General features: G+C 35.4%; 1 protein-coding gene across 2 annotated transcripts in view; it reads right to left on the reverse strand.

The window, feature by feature from the left end:
- LOC146140615 (E3 SUMO-protein ligase PIAS1-like) overlaps positions 1 to 14,275 on the reverse strand; it is a 44,054-nt gene extending 29,779 nt beyond the window's left edge. For both annotated transcript variants that reach the window (XM_083393100.1, XM_083393101.1), the window contains exons 1-4: positions 14,137 to 14,275; positions 12,547 to 12,681; positions 7,249 to 7,334; positions 3,291 to 3,412 (exon numbers count right to left, since the gene is read on the reverse strand). In XM_083393100.1, the coding sequence (XP_083249226.1) occupies positions 3,291 to 3,412; positions 7,249 to 7,334; positions 12,547 to 12,681; positions 14,137 to 14,175 (382 nt within the window). In that variant the 5' untranslated portion in view covers positions 14,176 to 14,275. The remainder of the gene's footprint in view (positions 1 to 3,290; positions 3,413 to 7,248; positions 7,335 to 12,546; positions 12,682 to 14,136) is intronic.
- Positions 14,276 to 16,053: the final 1,778 nt, after the last annotated feature.

Below are 16,053 nucleotides of genomic sequence, written 5' to 3' on the forward strand. Positions count from 1 at the left end.
CAAAACTGGAGTTGATAAACACAAAAATATAAAAACTAAACAGCGAAACCGGCTGGAAGTTAAAGCTGACTTGCGTCTATATCAGCGGTTCTTAACTTATAGGTAATTACCCACATGTGGGTAATTTCAGGATAGCGGATGAGTAATCAGCTGAACCAGAGAATATTTGTAATTATAGATGTAGCAAACAATGTCACAGCTGTAACTGGTAAAGTTGTTTTAATACACTTTTTGATACAGTGATATTTATTCATTTTAGAATCAAGCACAGTGATATTTTATCATTTTAGAATCGTTTTGTCATAGTGATTAGTTTTGTCGCCGGTTTTAGGTATTTTATTTTTATGTGACGTAATAGTAGGATTTTTATTGTATCCGCTAGCCAAGCTATTTTGTTATAATCAGTTCAGTTACAACTGTCTTATAAGCGAGCTTAATGGCTGCTTTGCTGTTGTTGTTTATTTTTGAAGGTATTCTTACTAAAGTTGTTTGAACTAGTATAGCTAAGTGCACATTTAGAATTAGTGTTGAGACGAGCGAGGTATATTTTGTTGAATAACGCAGTTTTACACTTTTTGTATGGCAAAAAAAACAAAATAAATAAAATTAGAGTTTGGATAATGGGACTTTGATCTCGACAGAAATGGATAATAATTAGGGCCCGCAAAAGTCAATAAAGTTAAATTTTTTTAAAGACCTCATCTGTCCACAAATGAAAGAATAAAGTTGTTTTCAGCACCTAGGGGACTGTTTCTAATAAGTTTATAGGTTAAAGTAAAGTTAAAATTTACGATAAAGTTAAAATTTTGTAATAAAGTTAAAACTTGTCAAATTATGGCTTTTGACAAAGTTTTTGTGTTTCTTGAGAGTAATTTTTTATCAAAATCATCGTGGAAGAATTGTAAATCGGGAACTGCGACGCAATTGAACCATATTAAATCATAAAAGCAGGAAATATGTCACAATGCCCAGATCAGCAGTAACTTTTATCGCAAATTGTCCATTGTTTAAAATTAAATAATTCTTATAAAACAATTCCTCCGAAGATTAACAGTTTGGATTTTAGAAATAGCCTACTAACATTGTGTAATACAAAACTGCCTAAGCAAGCTAAATCGTCTTCAGCAAAAGTTAGACAGATCTGTCTGTCGAGATTTTCCTGATGAATTTAATGCAACTCCCGGAGGTGATTTAGGGTGCAATTTTTGCGAGGTCATAGTGGAGTGCGATAAAAAGCATTTTGTTAAAAGCCACAGGAAAAGTAAACGACATCAAGCTGGATTGGAGCAACAACACGCATCGCAATCAAGGCAAACTTTTATTGAACAAGCCCAAACGAAAAAATTTACTGACAAGGTAGTTTCTGCATTTTTATCCGATGACATTCCTCTACATAAGCTTAATCATCCAGCTTTAAAATCCTTGTTTACCACCTGCAGGAAAGAATTTGCCTTTTGAGACTGCTGCTCGAGCTAGTGTTGCCACATAGCAAGGCAAAAAGAAAATGAAATCCGTGATTTGGTATATGATAAAAAAATTTCATGGTTGTAGATGAGGCGGATGTGGCTGGGCGAAAGTACATCAACGTGCTTGTAGGAAGTTTGAAAACTCCTACTCAAACCTTCCTGATTGATTGTCTTGCTCGTTATGGTAGCATTAACAAGCTCGGTACTAAGCGTGAACATTTTGCTTTTCTTTTGACGGATGCTGCGAGATACATGATTCTTGTCGGCAGGACACTCAAAGAATTTTATCCCCATCTACTTCACGTCACTTGCTTAACACACTTACTGCACATCTGCGCAATGCGAGTACGTGCTTACTTCAAAAACATAGATGCAGTCGTAGCAACAGTAAAGGCGGTAACAGTTAAAAACAAAGACCGGTCCAAAGATTTTTGTGATGCCAGCTTACCGCCGCCTCCGTTACCTGTGATGGGCAACCTGGCTTAGAGCTGCTTTTCACTACAGTGAGCACCTTCCTTCTGTTCGTGCGTAAACAACTGGGCAAGCGGCGGAATTTTGGTCACCAGGGCAATGGAGGCTATAAACTAAAATCAGCTGGCATCAGACCTTGTCCTTCTTTCAAACTATCAGTCGCTTACAAACAACGTCGAACTCTTGGAAGCTAGTGACTGCAGCATGGAAGAAGCGTTCAAGGTAAATAAAAATATGCAGTTTCACGAGGATCCCTGTTCAATTCGAGATTACATCGAGCAACGGTTAGCCAATTCAGATGTGGAAACAATAATGTACTCTTCAAACTCGTGCATTCCACCAGCCACTTATGCATTACTGCAAAAAGCTCAGCCAACATCAGCTACAGTTGAACGCTCATTTTCTATGCTGAAAAAGCTATTGAGAAAAGACAGAAATTTCAAGCCTGAAAATGTTAAAAATTACATGACTTTTCTGTAGTGATTTCTTCAAAGCAGCGTGAAGGGGGTTACACTACTTCATCCCTGTTTAATTTGCTGTTTATTGGAATTTACCATGTGGAGAAAATCACAGCAAACTGCCCTTTCCACAAGGACAAAATAACACAAGCTACCTAAATCTATTGCCAGAAAACAAGATCAACTTTTTATAATCCATAAAACACCTTGACTTTTCGACAAAATATTACGCTTGGGTCTTAAATCGACGTATGTTTGGGTAACTGGTATCAATTCAAGGAAGAACTGTGGCCTCTACAAACAAGCAATTTCGTTAGGTTTAAATAAAGTTAAAATTTGATTATAATAAAAGCTAAATTTTTTTTTTAGGTTAAAATAAAAATGGCCCTAGTAATAATGGTAAAAAGGTTAAGAACCCCTGGTCTATATGCTCAAGCAAAATAACGCCTTGATTCCAAAAACTCACTGAGAGTAAGAGAGCACAACTATCTTATTAGTGATTTGAAAAACATATTATTTTCGGAAAAAGTAACTGCTTTTGTAGTGCAGTTTGTTTGCAACACAATCTTGTATTTGCTTGGGTCGTAAGATTATACCAAATTATTATTTTTTAAATGGGTCGCCTTAAAAACGTGTTGGGAACTACTGTTCTAATCTATATTTGAAAATAAACAACCCACTGAAAGAATAATGTGATAACTAACGTTTAGTTCATGATTTTAATGCTTTAAACTAGTGTTCAATGGATTCAATTTTGGACTTCAGGGAGCAATTATAACAATTTTCAAACTTTATGGTAATTTTTGTTTTTAGGGGATGATTTTACAATTAGACTTATTAGGAATTGATTTCTTATATATAAATATGTAAACGACAAAGTGTTAATTTTTCTTACTTAGTGCGTAAGATGGCAACACCACGTATAGCAGTTCATAGAAAGGCAAACTTGTAAACTTGACATTCAACTCTTCAGGTTCTTCAACAATAGTTTTGATGTTGTTGTTGTGTGAGTTATCACTGTAAAAACATAAACTTTGTCAAAATTCTAGAAATGGAACAATAAATAAATGAGGAAATATAATTGATGCTTTAATTAGGGTGAGGTATATGTACAAACAGAAATATTTACAGAAAAATATTGATTTGTTTGTGGACAGGGGTGCACATGCGGTTTACTATAACTTTTGCAGCCGAGCACAGGTTTAGGAAAGTACAAGTGTTGGCAGCCATACATTGATACAACAAACTTGTTTCCACCTTATGGAATTTTAAAAAAAGGTCTAAAATTAGGCAGGGTTTTTATGTTATGGGTCAGGCAGACATTAGTCTTTAATTGCTAGTCATCAGATTGGCAAAGAGCATTGTGACTGTGAGCAGGGAGAAATCAAGGGGGCAACCTGGCCATGCCCCACCCCCAAAAAATGTATTTTAACAAACTTTACTATGTAAGACTTTTTTTGTGGCATTTCATGTGAACTTCTGTTTGTCCTTATTGTGTTTTAGTCCATTCAGGCGAATCTGTTATTATCAAGGCGATATGTATAGTATAGCACATTGCGCAATGTTGGCGTGTACTAACACTTATCTATGAAGTTCAATTTCTGTTAAATTAAAACATAAATGCTGGTATTTTTAACAATAAGCAATTATTTTTATGTGCTTAAGCCCCTTTTGTTTGAATTGAAAATTTTTCCGATTTAAACCTAACAAAGAATTTTTTACGCCCTACTCGATTGGACTGAATTTTGGTTGCATATTTCCGCGCAAGAGCATTAGAGAACAACATGCTTTTCAAGCATAATGATTTATGACAAATGTCATCTCTAAACAAACTGTACTGGCGGCCGAGAGAAAAATAAAGACTGTCAATACACAGTCAACAGCTAAAAGATTGTGCACCCCCCAGTCTTTACATAACAATGTCAAGTTTAAATACTAATTAAATAACATTACATGTTTATGCAATAATAATTGGCACCAGGTGTGTGTGCAGAATAAAAAGTAAGAATCGAAATCACCCAACCCCTGGTCCCAGGCGCGTAGCGTGATCTCTCAAAGGGGGACGTCCCGAAATTTTAACTTAGGGAATTCCCCTATTTTCCGTCTGAATGTAATGAAAAATGACGTCATAAAAAATAAGCAGAAACACTTAACGCCCAACAAAAGCGAACACGTGCGTCGTATGAACACCCTTTAGCAGGTAAAAAATTTACGCTTTGTGTATTCTAGAAGCTAAAAACGGCGATATTAGGAGCTTACTGCTGGGTCATTCCATTGCTACTGGTACAGTGGTGGCACCATATGTCATAGATTTTTTTTAAATTTTATATAAAGATTCTCCGTGCAATTCTATGAAAAGTGATACCAATTTTACCGAAATTGGTCAAGTACTTTTTGAGATATCAGCGACTTGAAATTGGCCCTTTTTAGGCTTTTTCGTGATTGCTCATGCGTAAAATTTAACTGCAAATTTTGTTTGAAAAGAGCACTCTTTAAATTCGTCTATTTGACGCTAGAAAAATGCAACACCTTGTTGACTCATTCACGTCCGATTGGCACGTGATTTCAATTGTGTGCGAAAACTATTAGATTGCGGTGTCAGAACAGGCTCTGTGACATGTCAATCACAAACTGTTGTACTTCGTTGTCAGCAAAATTAACGATGCTTCTGGTGATATTTGTAGTTTAGTTTCGCCGATTGTATGAAACGTGGCTTCAAAATCGCCCTTTTTAAACTTGGTATAATTAATAAATTATTCAGCTGAAACTGTACAAAAAGAAAACAAATAAGTAAGATGACCATTTGTTATCAATTGAGCAGGAAGCTATAGTTCGCCGAGTTTTATTAATCTATCTCCTCAGCGGGAACTGTTATTTAGACGATTCATCGTGAAGGGAGGCAGAAGTATCTAGGTCATTAATAAAAAATAAATCAATTGTACAGCGTGGATTCGAAAAGGAGTTAAATGTTAATGAAGCGATAGCAATATTGTTCTAGTCGACAGTCTTTTTGAAAGTTTGTCAGTGAAAGCACGAGTTTTATCCAAAAATATGACATCTCCAGAAAGAAGGAAACAAAAAGTAAGAAAAATCACATCGTATTTTGACACAAGGAGTGTCAGTGGTCGATTAGAATTGCCAGAAACAGGCCATGAAAAAGATAAAACACAAATCGAATCAGTGAGTATAGTGTCACCTCAACAACAATCGTCTGGAACTGATTCTCCAAATGACATTGGAAATTTTGTTGAAGCTAATATTTGAAACTTTTGTTAAATCCGTGGATGCCAGAGGAAACTTACGTATTCCCAAGACTAGTAAGAATGAAAAACAACAAAATCTGTCATGTGTCCTTCCATGCATCATGGATTAAAGCGCATCCTTGGCTTGTTTACAGCGATGTATACAAGGTGCATTTTGCAAACATTGCGTTTTGTTTGCACCAGAAAGGCAGGAGGGTCATCGCTAAAGCAGCTCGTCAAAACTCCACTACATAGTGCGGCAGATTATGTAAAAGGGACTACGTCTTCAGGCCTTATAGAGGGGAGACGTTTTGGAACAAATGGATAGAGATCAACAATGATTGCTTTCTGTAAAAAATAACTTTCTTGTCTCTGTTCTAGAGAGTATAATATTCTGCGGCATTCCCCTTAGCGGGCATCGCGATTCTGGTCAGCTAACTGCTCCTGCAAACTTTCGAACTGCAGAAAACGAAGGCATTTTTTTTACAGGTGGGATTTAAATTTTTTTGTTATCAGGTGTGTTTGAGATTACTTGAGTTGGTGACAGGCGAACTGCTAAATGAAATAACGATAACGGGCGATTAATGGCGATAAGCACCGACGTGATTAGACGGCGATAAGCACCGACGTGTTTTCCATGCCAGGTGCAATGTTTCCGATGTATATCGCAGCAATTACGGTTTTAGTTTTGTGATCAATGTTAATGAGATTTCAAAGGTGGGTGCCAAGACTCCTAGACACCCCCCCACGCTACGCCCCTGCCTGGTCCGACCGAAATCACCCAACCCTTGGTCTCAGTCGTTAAGACGTGTCCAGGCGCATCCAGGCAGGTCAAACTCTGAAGGTTTATTGGTGGTTTGAGGCAATAGTGTTGAATTACGGCAATCTGGGTTCCCCACTGCTTGTTCTATTTGTTGGCCATCCATACAACTGCACTAGTGCTGTCACTGGCCTAATGTTCTACAGCAATGTAAGTGCAGAGGGCATTGGAATGGTAGTCTTTAGTTAAGGTTGACCGCCGTGTGATCTAATGTCATGTAGAGCAGTGGTCTCCAACCTAATCGTTTGTGTTCTTTATTTCAAACAATATGTCGGAAATCAAACTGGGGTCGCATGTAAATGCTGAATTATTTTCATTTGAATTGGAGTCGGTTAATAAAAAGGTTGGAGACCACTGATGTAGATGATGTTTTATCAGGATAATAATAGCTTTCCTGCAGCGAACCTCAACAGGCTGGTTGCCTGCCAGGATTGAAAGTTATTTAAATAGGTGAGGGCCTAGGTAGCCATTGAGGTTGTCATGGTTAGGTGTTAGCCCTCCTGCCTCACATACAAGTGCAGTATTCAGTTGGGGCTTACCCAATTTACCAGTTAGTGTCCATGCACGCCCTCCATGCCAGCTAACAAGAGCAAAACATAATTTGAGTATTTGGTACATTTTTTTCAAATGTCGATGGAATATGAATGGCTTATTATACTGTGATCACAAAAACTAACTAACAACAGTACACACTACCTGCAAAGGTAGAAAAATCAGCTTTGATTTGTTGCACTTTTGTCATACACAAAAATTATATCAAGCAGTTTAGATCATAATAATGTAGCTCAAACCTGTGTCCATTAAAGTTGTTGTGCTCAGCTACTACTGGCCGGTTGGGAAACCTCTTGTCATATAGATCCATTACTTTAGCCCGAATCTAAACAACACAACAAATAAAAATGTATTCTATATTATAAAAAAAGTAACTTGATCAATTTTAAGTAGTTATCCATAGTAAATGTTTGATGTTTGTTAAAATTAATCAACAATTAAAATTAGCAAAAACACATTATATGTGTGGCAACCAGTGTTTTAAGTTGTCTGGACGTAGCTCAAATAAAACTGATTTGGGCACTTTTTTTGTAATACTACATAATACTTTGCTTTTCATAATAAACAATTTGTTAAAATAGGCTCATAACCAAATTGCTTAGGTATTGTTTTACACATTTTTAAAGTTTTTGCTTCATTCACTCCCTGTTACCATCCCCATCCACAGTGCTTAAGTCATTTTTAGGTTATTTTCCATGCGCTTGTGCAAAAATATGACTTGGGCATTTTTTTCTATGGATGGGGATGGTAACAAGGAGTGACCTAGGCAAAAACTCTGAAAATCTGAAAAAGATGACTTAGGCACTTTGGTTATGAGCGTGACAATATATGTGATAAATTAAAAGACAGCTCTAAAAATGGGCTAGTAAGGCTTTAGAGCAGTGGTTCTCAACCAGGTGTCTACGGCCCCCTGAGGGTCCGCAAAACGTTTTTAGGGGGTCCGGAAAACCTTCTAAATATACTTTATTAAATTAATTAACGCTGGGAAAACATGCTTATTGCTTAATCACAATCGCGGTAAGCGATAAAATCACATTGTAACATGTAGTAAATCACATTGATTGTGACATAACACTTCGATTGTGGTGAAACTAGGGATGTTCAAAGTAGAATCCAAAGGTATTCTAGAATAATAGGTTTCGAATCTAGAATAACTAATCCAGAATAGCGAATCCTAGTATATTTTTAGTAAATTATTTAACCTCGATTTTCTTAGGGGGAGGGATTAATCTCAATATACCCTACTTGAAGCAATTGTGTAAACTGTAATACATGTCCAGGTTGAAAAATTTATATTATACCAAATGCCAATATTATAGTAAGTACAATGCAACACTGTCACTGCACAATGAACTGTTTGGCAATTCGGTCTTGTTTTTTAAAACATTTTTGGGTCTTGGGGCTTTTTTTTGACTAACATCATCTGTTGTGCAGTCAAATAATGTACTGCAATAAATACAAAGTTACTACATGACATAACAAATCCTTGACAACCACACTGTGTATAACTGCATAACCTCACTGAATATTGGCCTAAAGTTGACCTTAAGTTACCCTATAGCGCATTTTGTGGATGCGCCAGCACATTTTACAATGTAATATTATTTTTGCAACTTAACGCATTTAGGGAAATTGTTAACTACGCACCTGGCATTACACGTTAGTATCAATAATGCTTGATTGACACTTAATTATTAGACAAAGGTTATTGCGACACATGTAATTGTATAAACGGAAGAATTGGATTCGATATTCTACTTTGAACATCCCTAGATATAACACAAATATTTTGTAGATATAACACAATATATATATATTAAGTTGAAGGTACCAGTACAACGGTTCATATGTACTGGATTTTCGTTTATGCAATCTTAGGCAAAAATTTCATGCACCAGACCTTTTTGACCCTAGTCTTCTAGCACTGTCAAAAACATAAACATGCATTTAAAGACTTGCACCATAAATCTAGGCAGATACACTGAATTATTATTAAAACAACTAACTGCAGATATTATACCAGAAATATGTAAGGGTCAGCGACTATCCAAAAGCATCAAAAAGGCGCCACGGGTACAGTAAAAATACATTTTAAGTTACTTAAAACTGGAAAATATATATTAGTGATGATGTATTGCCATGTTTTAATATAAAAAATTACAAGGTTTCTGTGTTTTTAAAGAAAAACATACATTATCGTGTTTGGGGAAGTCCCAGATTTTAACATGGTGACTTTGGGGCAGTGTTCCTGCTAAGCGCTTTGCTATTCGTGCAAATTTTTAGCACTTGCGCACTTTTTCCACGGAAGTGCAAAGCAAAAAAAAGTTAAAAGTTGCTTTTTGTACTAAAATTCAACCTCTAGTCGTCGCCGGAAGCCCAGATTATCACTATTTTGCAAAGATTATTACATGAAATACCTTAAATTAGTTTAATCCGAGTAACGTAAGAAACAAAAAGTGCCCAAAATAGTTTTATCCGGGCTACGTACAAAACAAAAGGTTCCCAAATTAGTTTCATTTGAGCTACAGACGACCAAAAAAGTGCCAAAACTAGTTTTATCCGAGCTACGTAGGGACAAAAAAGTGCCCAAATTAGTTTTATCCAAGTTACGTACGGACAAAAAAGTGCCCAAATTAGTTTTATCCTAGCTATGTACGGACAAAAAAGTACCCAAATTAGTTTTATAGCAATAAACGCGCGAAAAAAGTGTTTGTTAACTAGGGGAGGCTCCCTTCTAAATAGAGGACCGGCAAATTCATAGGGCGTCGCAAGTTCTGCTATAAATATTTTATATTGTGTGCAGTAATTTTTATGATTACATGTTACGCCTTTGTGATTCCCGCCTATAATCGATTAGTGCAGTTCTAAGCAAAAAAGTTTACGACAATTAGGACATCAAAGGACAGGAGAGTCTGACTTTTAGACCTTGAGGTCGCGGAAATGCACTAATTGGCCTTTTAGGTTAACTCCCGCTAAATTGAGAATATTTGCTGATAATTCATCAAAGATAAAAAAAAAGTGATATAGAATTAATAATACTTAACCTACCCGAACCCAAACGCTAATCAGCACCGTCTCAAATAATGTGCGTTGATTTAATAATTATTTAAACGCTGGGAAAAATGCCCAAACTCAGGTGGTCATAAGTTAATTTCTCGTCCAGGTTATATAGCGGTCATGTTCAAATGGCGGATCGCGATCCGGTTCCGAATCTTTTCATCGTTTTGTGCTGATCTTCTTATGTAGTCTTGAAAAATAAACTTTCTACAGTGTTTTCATGTGAATACAAATTGTCAGTGTTAATGAATTTTGTAAAAAATCAAGCATAGAACGAGACTCCCAAATGCTAATCTTTGTGAGGTTTTGAGGATATCAGTAAGCGACAGAAAGCCCCAATTCGATGCTATTATCCTAAAGTCTGAAACTGGGGTGGGCAACCTACGGCCCGCGGGCCTCTTTGACAAACTATATACAAGTTTATTTCAAATACTTTTTGACTATTTTAACACGTAAGTGCGAAAAATTTTCCCGCTTCTCGCGAATTATCTTTCTACGTCCGACTTACTTACGTTTTGATGTGGTCTTTTGACCTAGATCAGCGCTTCCTTACCGTTGCCGGAAAAAGTACTCAAAAATATTCGACATATATTTTTTAACAATTTTTTTTTCGGCAATGTAATAAAAACTTGCAAGAAATTTAAAAGAAATGCCGATATACAAAAAATTCGCATTTCTGACGGTTCACCCTTATTCACCCCTTTTGATTGGTTCACCCCTGTAAAGATTTTCTTCACCCTGGGGTAACCATTCACCTGTTTAAGAAACACTGTTGTAGGGTACATTTACGTGTGTCCAATATGTTTACTATTCGCATTTGGTGGATCATCATGTTGTCCGGTTTGGCTCTGTGGATCATGGCAGAAATCATTTGAACACCCCTGTTATATAGGATTGTTATGTCACAAATTGATGTATTATGACCGACAGCTTTTCTATAAATATTTAAATCAACACACGCGTTTTGGGCAGGTGGGCAAGTATTATTAAATTTAATCTTCTTAAGCAAATGTATTAAATCAAATTAGTGCATTGTCCAAGACTACAAAATTCAAAAGTCAGACTTTTACATCCTTTGGATGCCCTAATTGTCGTAGACCTTTTTGCTTAGAACTTCACTAATTTTGACGAAACGGCTGGTAGTTTAGTAAATGCGAAGTTTGGTTTGTGATTTTGTGATTGGCAAGTTTTTGAGCTACTAATTTTGATTAGTTCTCGGTGTCTGTAGGCCTATTTAACTTATATTTGCATCTTTTACGACGGATTTGGGCTTAGTTTGTCAGAAGGTAGTGCAGTTGACACGGATCTAAGTTGTGCATAGAGGTTAGACACCAGGCCATGGTTCCCAGTAGCTGGAATTTTTTTGCGATACGCGCAAATCTTTCGTTTTACAACTTCCTTTTGTCCTAATTTGGAGATATATTTTAGCTCAAGGTGTCTGTGTATAGCACTGTATTTTTTTTGTTATAGGAAAGTACTTGCTTTATATAAAAAAGCTGGTGTCGCAATAGCTTTAAACTTTTTCAAACAAAATTATTGCTATTATCTGTGATATGCTTTTATTTGCAGCTTTTGATGCTGTTTTATAACGCTTAAAAGGTTAGGACTGTCCGAAGACAAAACTTTTAGGCTCAATGGTTTTGGTAAAACAGTGTACGATGCAAAATTATAATATACGCCAAAAAAGCAATAAGAAGTAGCTTGAATTTATGTCAATATAAACAGGAAAGAAGCAAGGGCGAAATATAATTTTAATTAAAGTTATCAACTTACGAAAAATGCGTAACCCGTTTAAAAGTTCAAAAATGCTTACTGCTATAACCACTGCACAACGCGCGATAATTACCTTGACCATTGGGCAGTTACACAGCGCTACGCTTGACTAAGTCCGTCACACAAACTACCAAGCGAAATCGCGTCTCAAGCGAGCGCAATTCTCCAAATAAAGAGCTAATTTTTCTGTCTGGGAGAAATTAATTAAGATTATTGCGACGCCTCTCATGTTCTCCCGCACATATTGCTTCGTCTGTCCATTGCAACAAAAACATCCGCCCGATGGACAAAGCAAGCCAAAAATAATTACAGCTTATATTTGAGAGATAATAAAAAGTTCCAAACTAATTATTGTGAAAAAGCGCTCACATTAACAGACTAAAATAAGTGAAGACCAAAAAAACGTCTTCCGTGTATCCAATTTGGGCACTTTTTTTGTTGGAAATTTGTGCACTTATTTTCGGCTTGTGCGCAAAATGTTGGGCACCTGCGCACACTGTAAAAAATTAGAGGGAACACTGCTTTGGGGTGTCTGCGGACCCTCTAAATGTGGTCTGATTGTTTTGAAAACATATGAAACTAATTTTTATGTGACATATATTGGGAAATCAAGCAGGAAACATAAATTTCAAAAAAAAGTTATCTGACTATCCCTATTGAATATACACCTTGAAATCTCTAAAATAATGGCAAAAGTTGCTACACACCGATTTATTTGATCCACTTGATCTTATAAGTTGAAGTGCTCTCGACATCAATTCATGTTTCCGGCCACTTTTGTTGCGCCCAGCATGACCAAGCAATACTTGAAGTTCCGATACTCGAAAACACATTACCATATTCTAAAAAACAATTCCATAAAAAAGAATGATGTGCTATGCATGTGAATAAAAACATCATTGGAGGCACATAATATTTTGTCATACTTAATACAACACTTGGTCAGCACTACCATAATAATTTGTAAGATTTCTCAGCAGAAATGTGTGGCAGAAGCACACTAGATAAAGGTTTTTAACCAGATTGGAAATTTCAGAGGGTTTTGTATATCCTCCTTTTCTGTTTTTTTATTGCCAGTGTTTGTATTAATAGTGCAAAAACATTTCGCATGACCTATGATGATTCTTGGCTAAACAAAAATTCCATACAGCTGTGGCCGGTGGGGTTAATGTATTTTCAATTTGTTTGAAATCATATTAAAGTTTGCCTAAATTTTCATCCATTATATCAAGCAACAGGATAATCTTTTTTGCGGTATGCGTCATGTAGTCTCCTAAATCAGTTAATCGAAAATATGTGCGAAAAAAATAATATAACCATAAAATACTTTTTTTTGCTTGTGCTTTCCAGAAATAGTAGAATTTATGTTAAAACACTGAGGTATAGGCATAAGTAGATTATGTATAACATTACAAAATATAAAGTAAATAAAGCACATTTTAGTTATAAAGGCGTGCATATGCATATTGTAGCAAGATATGAGCAGAACTGACTAGAAAATCTAAACAGCACAGGTGTTTTTCGCAAGGTAGGAAACACCAAGGACTATACTAATAAATAAGGCGATTATTTTTTGACTTGTTAAAAAAAGTCAAATTTTTGTCAAAATTTACACATTAAAATTGAATAAAAATGCACATAAATTGTTTACAAAATTAAAAAAACTATAGTCAGATTTTTAAAATCGTCGTTCAGTTAAAATTTTATTCAACAAATTAGTTTGGCATTATACCCAACGACATTTTAAATGTATTAGATCTTCATTAGAGCAATATACAGTATACAAAAACCGGCACAATTTACCACCCAGGCCTAGCTGGAAATTATATGGGCCGAAAATTTATTTTCGGGACATATCTTGTTGTTGTCGCTATTCTTTTTTGGTTTGCTTGGTATGTTTCAAACTGTAGAGATAGACCGATATGTTGGTTTATAGATAGTACATGGCCGATATCCGCTTCTACCGATAACTCGCTGTCGGTAATTTTTACCACCATTTCACTACTAATTTATACTTTGATTGTACCTAAAAACAAACCAATTTTTATGTCAAGTTTTGTGTTTGACTGTATTTTAGTAGCAGTTCAAGCTTACAAAAAGAACAAAGAAGAAAAAATTGCATGAAAGCGTTAAAGCAAGAAAAAAACAAAGGAGAAAAAAGCAAAGATAATATCTTTGTTTTTTTTCTCTGCAGCATAAAATTAGTTGCCAGATTAGAAATAAAAACTAACTGACTTTTACCAAATATGTGCAATCAACTAACAAGACAAATATATATAGTAGAAAACTAACCTTACCTTCATTTCGGAGTCCATGTCCACATGAGTGGACGTCATTATATTGGAATTCAGTGTGCTAATATGATCAAACAAACTTAAAGCAAAGTATGTTTACTGCTTTTTTATCAGGTTTAATACATAAACAGTCAAGAACTCTGAAAGGAACATAATTTATTACCTTCAAACAATGACATATATACCTAGAGTGGCTTTTAATCTGGGTTGTGAGTATTCATATAGCCAAATTTGGTGATATTTGTAGTGTGATTTAGCCGGTTGTTGCAGCAACCAATGACTCTGCCTGTTACAACTACACAATCTTTTTTGCAAATTGAGACAAATAAAAACGTTCAATAGAAAAACGGTCCCCCAAATTTCTCCAGCGGTTTCCCAAATTTTGGACTTGCAACCTTTCGGTATTTAAATGAAACACTTGCGGTCTCTTAAAACTACTTAGTGGTCACCCAAACCAAACCTTAAAAAAAAACCTGCACCTGGATATTAACTATTCGGTGGATGATATTAACAGGAGTTCATTATAAAAAAATCGAGAAGAATAAATTAATTTTGTTTAAAATACACATTGCTGTAGCTTACACACCTGTTTTTTCTAAGTTGTTGAGAAGTCTGTTCGCTTAACCAGTAAAATATATTTTTGTTATGAGGCCTGTTTGTGATTACGTGAGTCGGCGACAGACGAACTGATGAATGAAACAACAATAACAAGCGGTGATTAGGCAGTGATAAGCACAAAAATGTTTTTCATGCCAGGTGCAATGTTTCCCATGTAACATCGTAGCAATCACAGTTTTAGTTTTGTGATCATTGTTTACTGAGATTTCAAAGGGGGGTGTCCTAGACTTCTAGATCTAGACTCCATGTTACGCCCCAGCGTACAGAGTTAAAATTATCCTGCTTAAAACAATAGGTTTCTCATAACCATAAGTCGAGTTCTCTGTAATTTTACTAAAGGTAAAATATATGTGATTTTTCATGCACTGTATTTCCGCTAAGCACATTTTTTGGCACATTTGTGCAAAATTTTGGTCACTTTTTTGCGAAAGTGCAAAAAAATATTTAAAAGGTGTTTTTTTGACTAACATTTAATCTCCAGTTGTCTCCTGAAGCAAAAATATTCAATTTTTGGAAGGAATGTACCTTAAGTTCCCCATTTTTACTTAAACAAAGTTTTAAAAAATTGCCCAAAAAAGTTTTACCTAAGCTACATTTGGACAAGTACCCAAATTAGTTTTATTTGAGCTATCTACAATTAAAAAAGTGGCAAAATTAGTTTTATTTGAACTATGTACGGTAAAAAAATGGCCAAATTAGTCTTATCTGAGCTATGGTTGGTCAGAGAGTGCCAAAATTAGTTTTAATTGAGCTTTTTTTAATTAAGATTATTGTGACGCCTTTCAAGTTCTTCCGCACATATTGCTCTGTCAATCCCTTACAGAAGTGGTTTGTGAAATAAATGTATTTTTTGCGGCAACTTTTATAGAATTTACAAGTTAGGTAAATCTATGCATGGTTATTAATAACAGATTAAAAAAGTGAGTAGAGATCGACCGATATCCATTTTTTGGACCGATACCGATAACCAATTTTTTACAATTTTTCAACCGATATCCGATACCGATACCGATTTTTTTTATATACCTGGGAAATGTTCAAAACTTGAATAAATTGAAAATGAAATCCTAATAATGTTTTAGTTTATACACCTTTATTAATTATTAAACTATTATTTTGCATATTAACTTGGTGTGATGCTAAAACCAAAATGTTTTTCATAAAAAAATTGATAAGTTGTTTGTTGTACAGGAAAAATTATATCATATTTTTGTACTAAAATATCGGCAAAAGTATCGGCCTACATTTACCGATACCGATATATCGATAGAAATCAAATATCGGCCGATATTATCGGTAAAC

The sequence above is a fragment of the Ascidiella aspersa genome, chromosome 6, assembly GCF_963924565.1.
Source record: "Ascidiella aspersa chromosome 6, kaAscAspe10.2, whole genome shotgun sequence".
NCBI lineage: Eukaryota > Metazoa > Chordata > Ascidiacea > Phlebobranchia > Ascidiidae > Ascidiella > Ascidiella aspersa.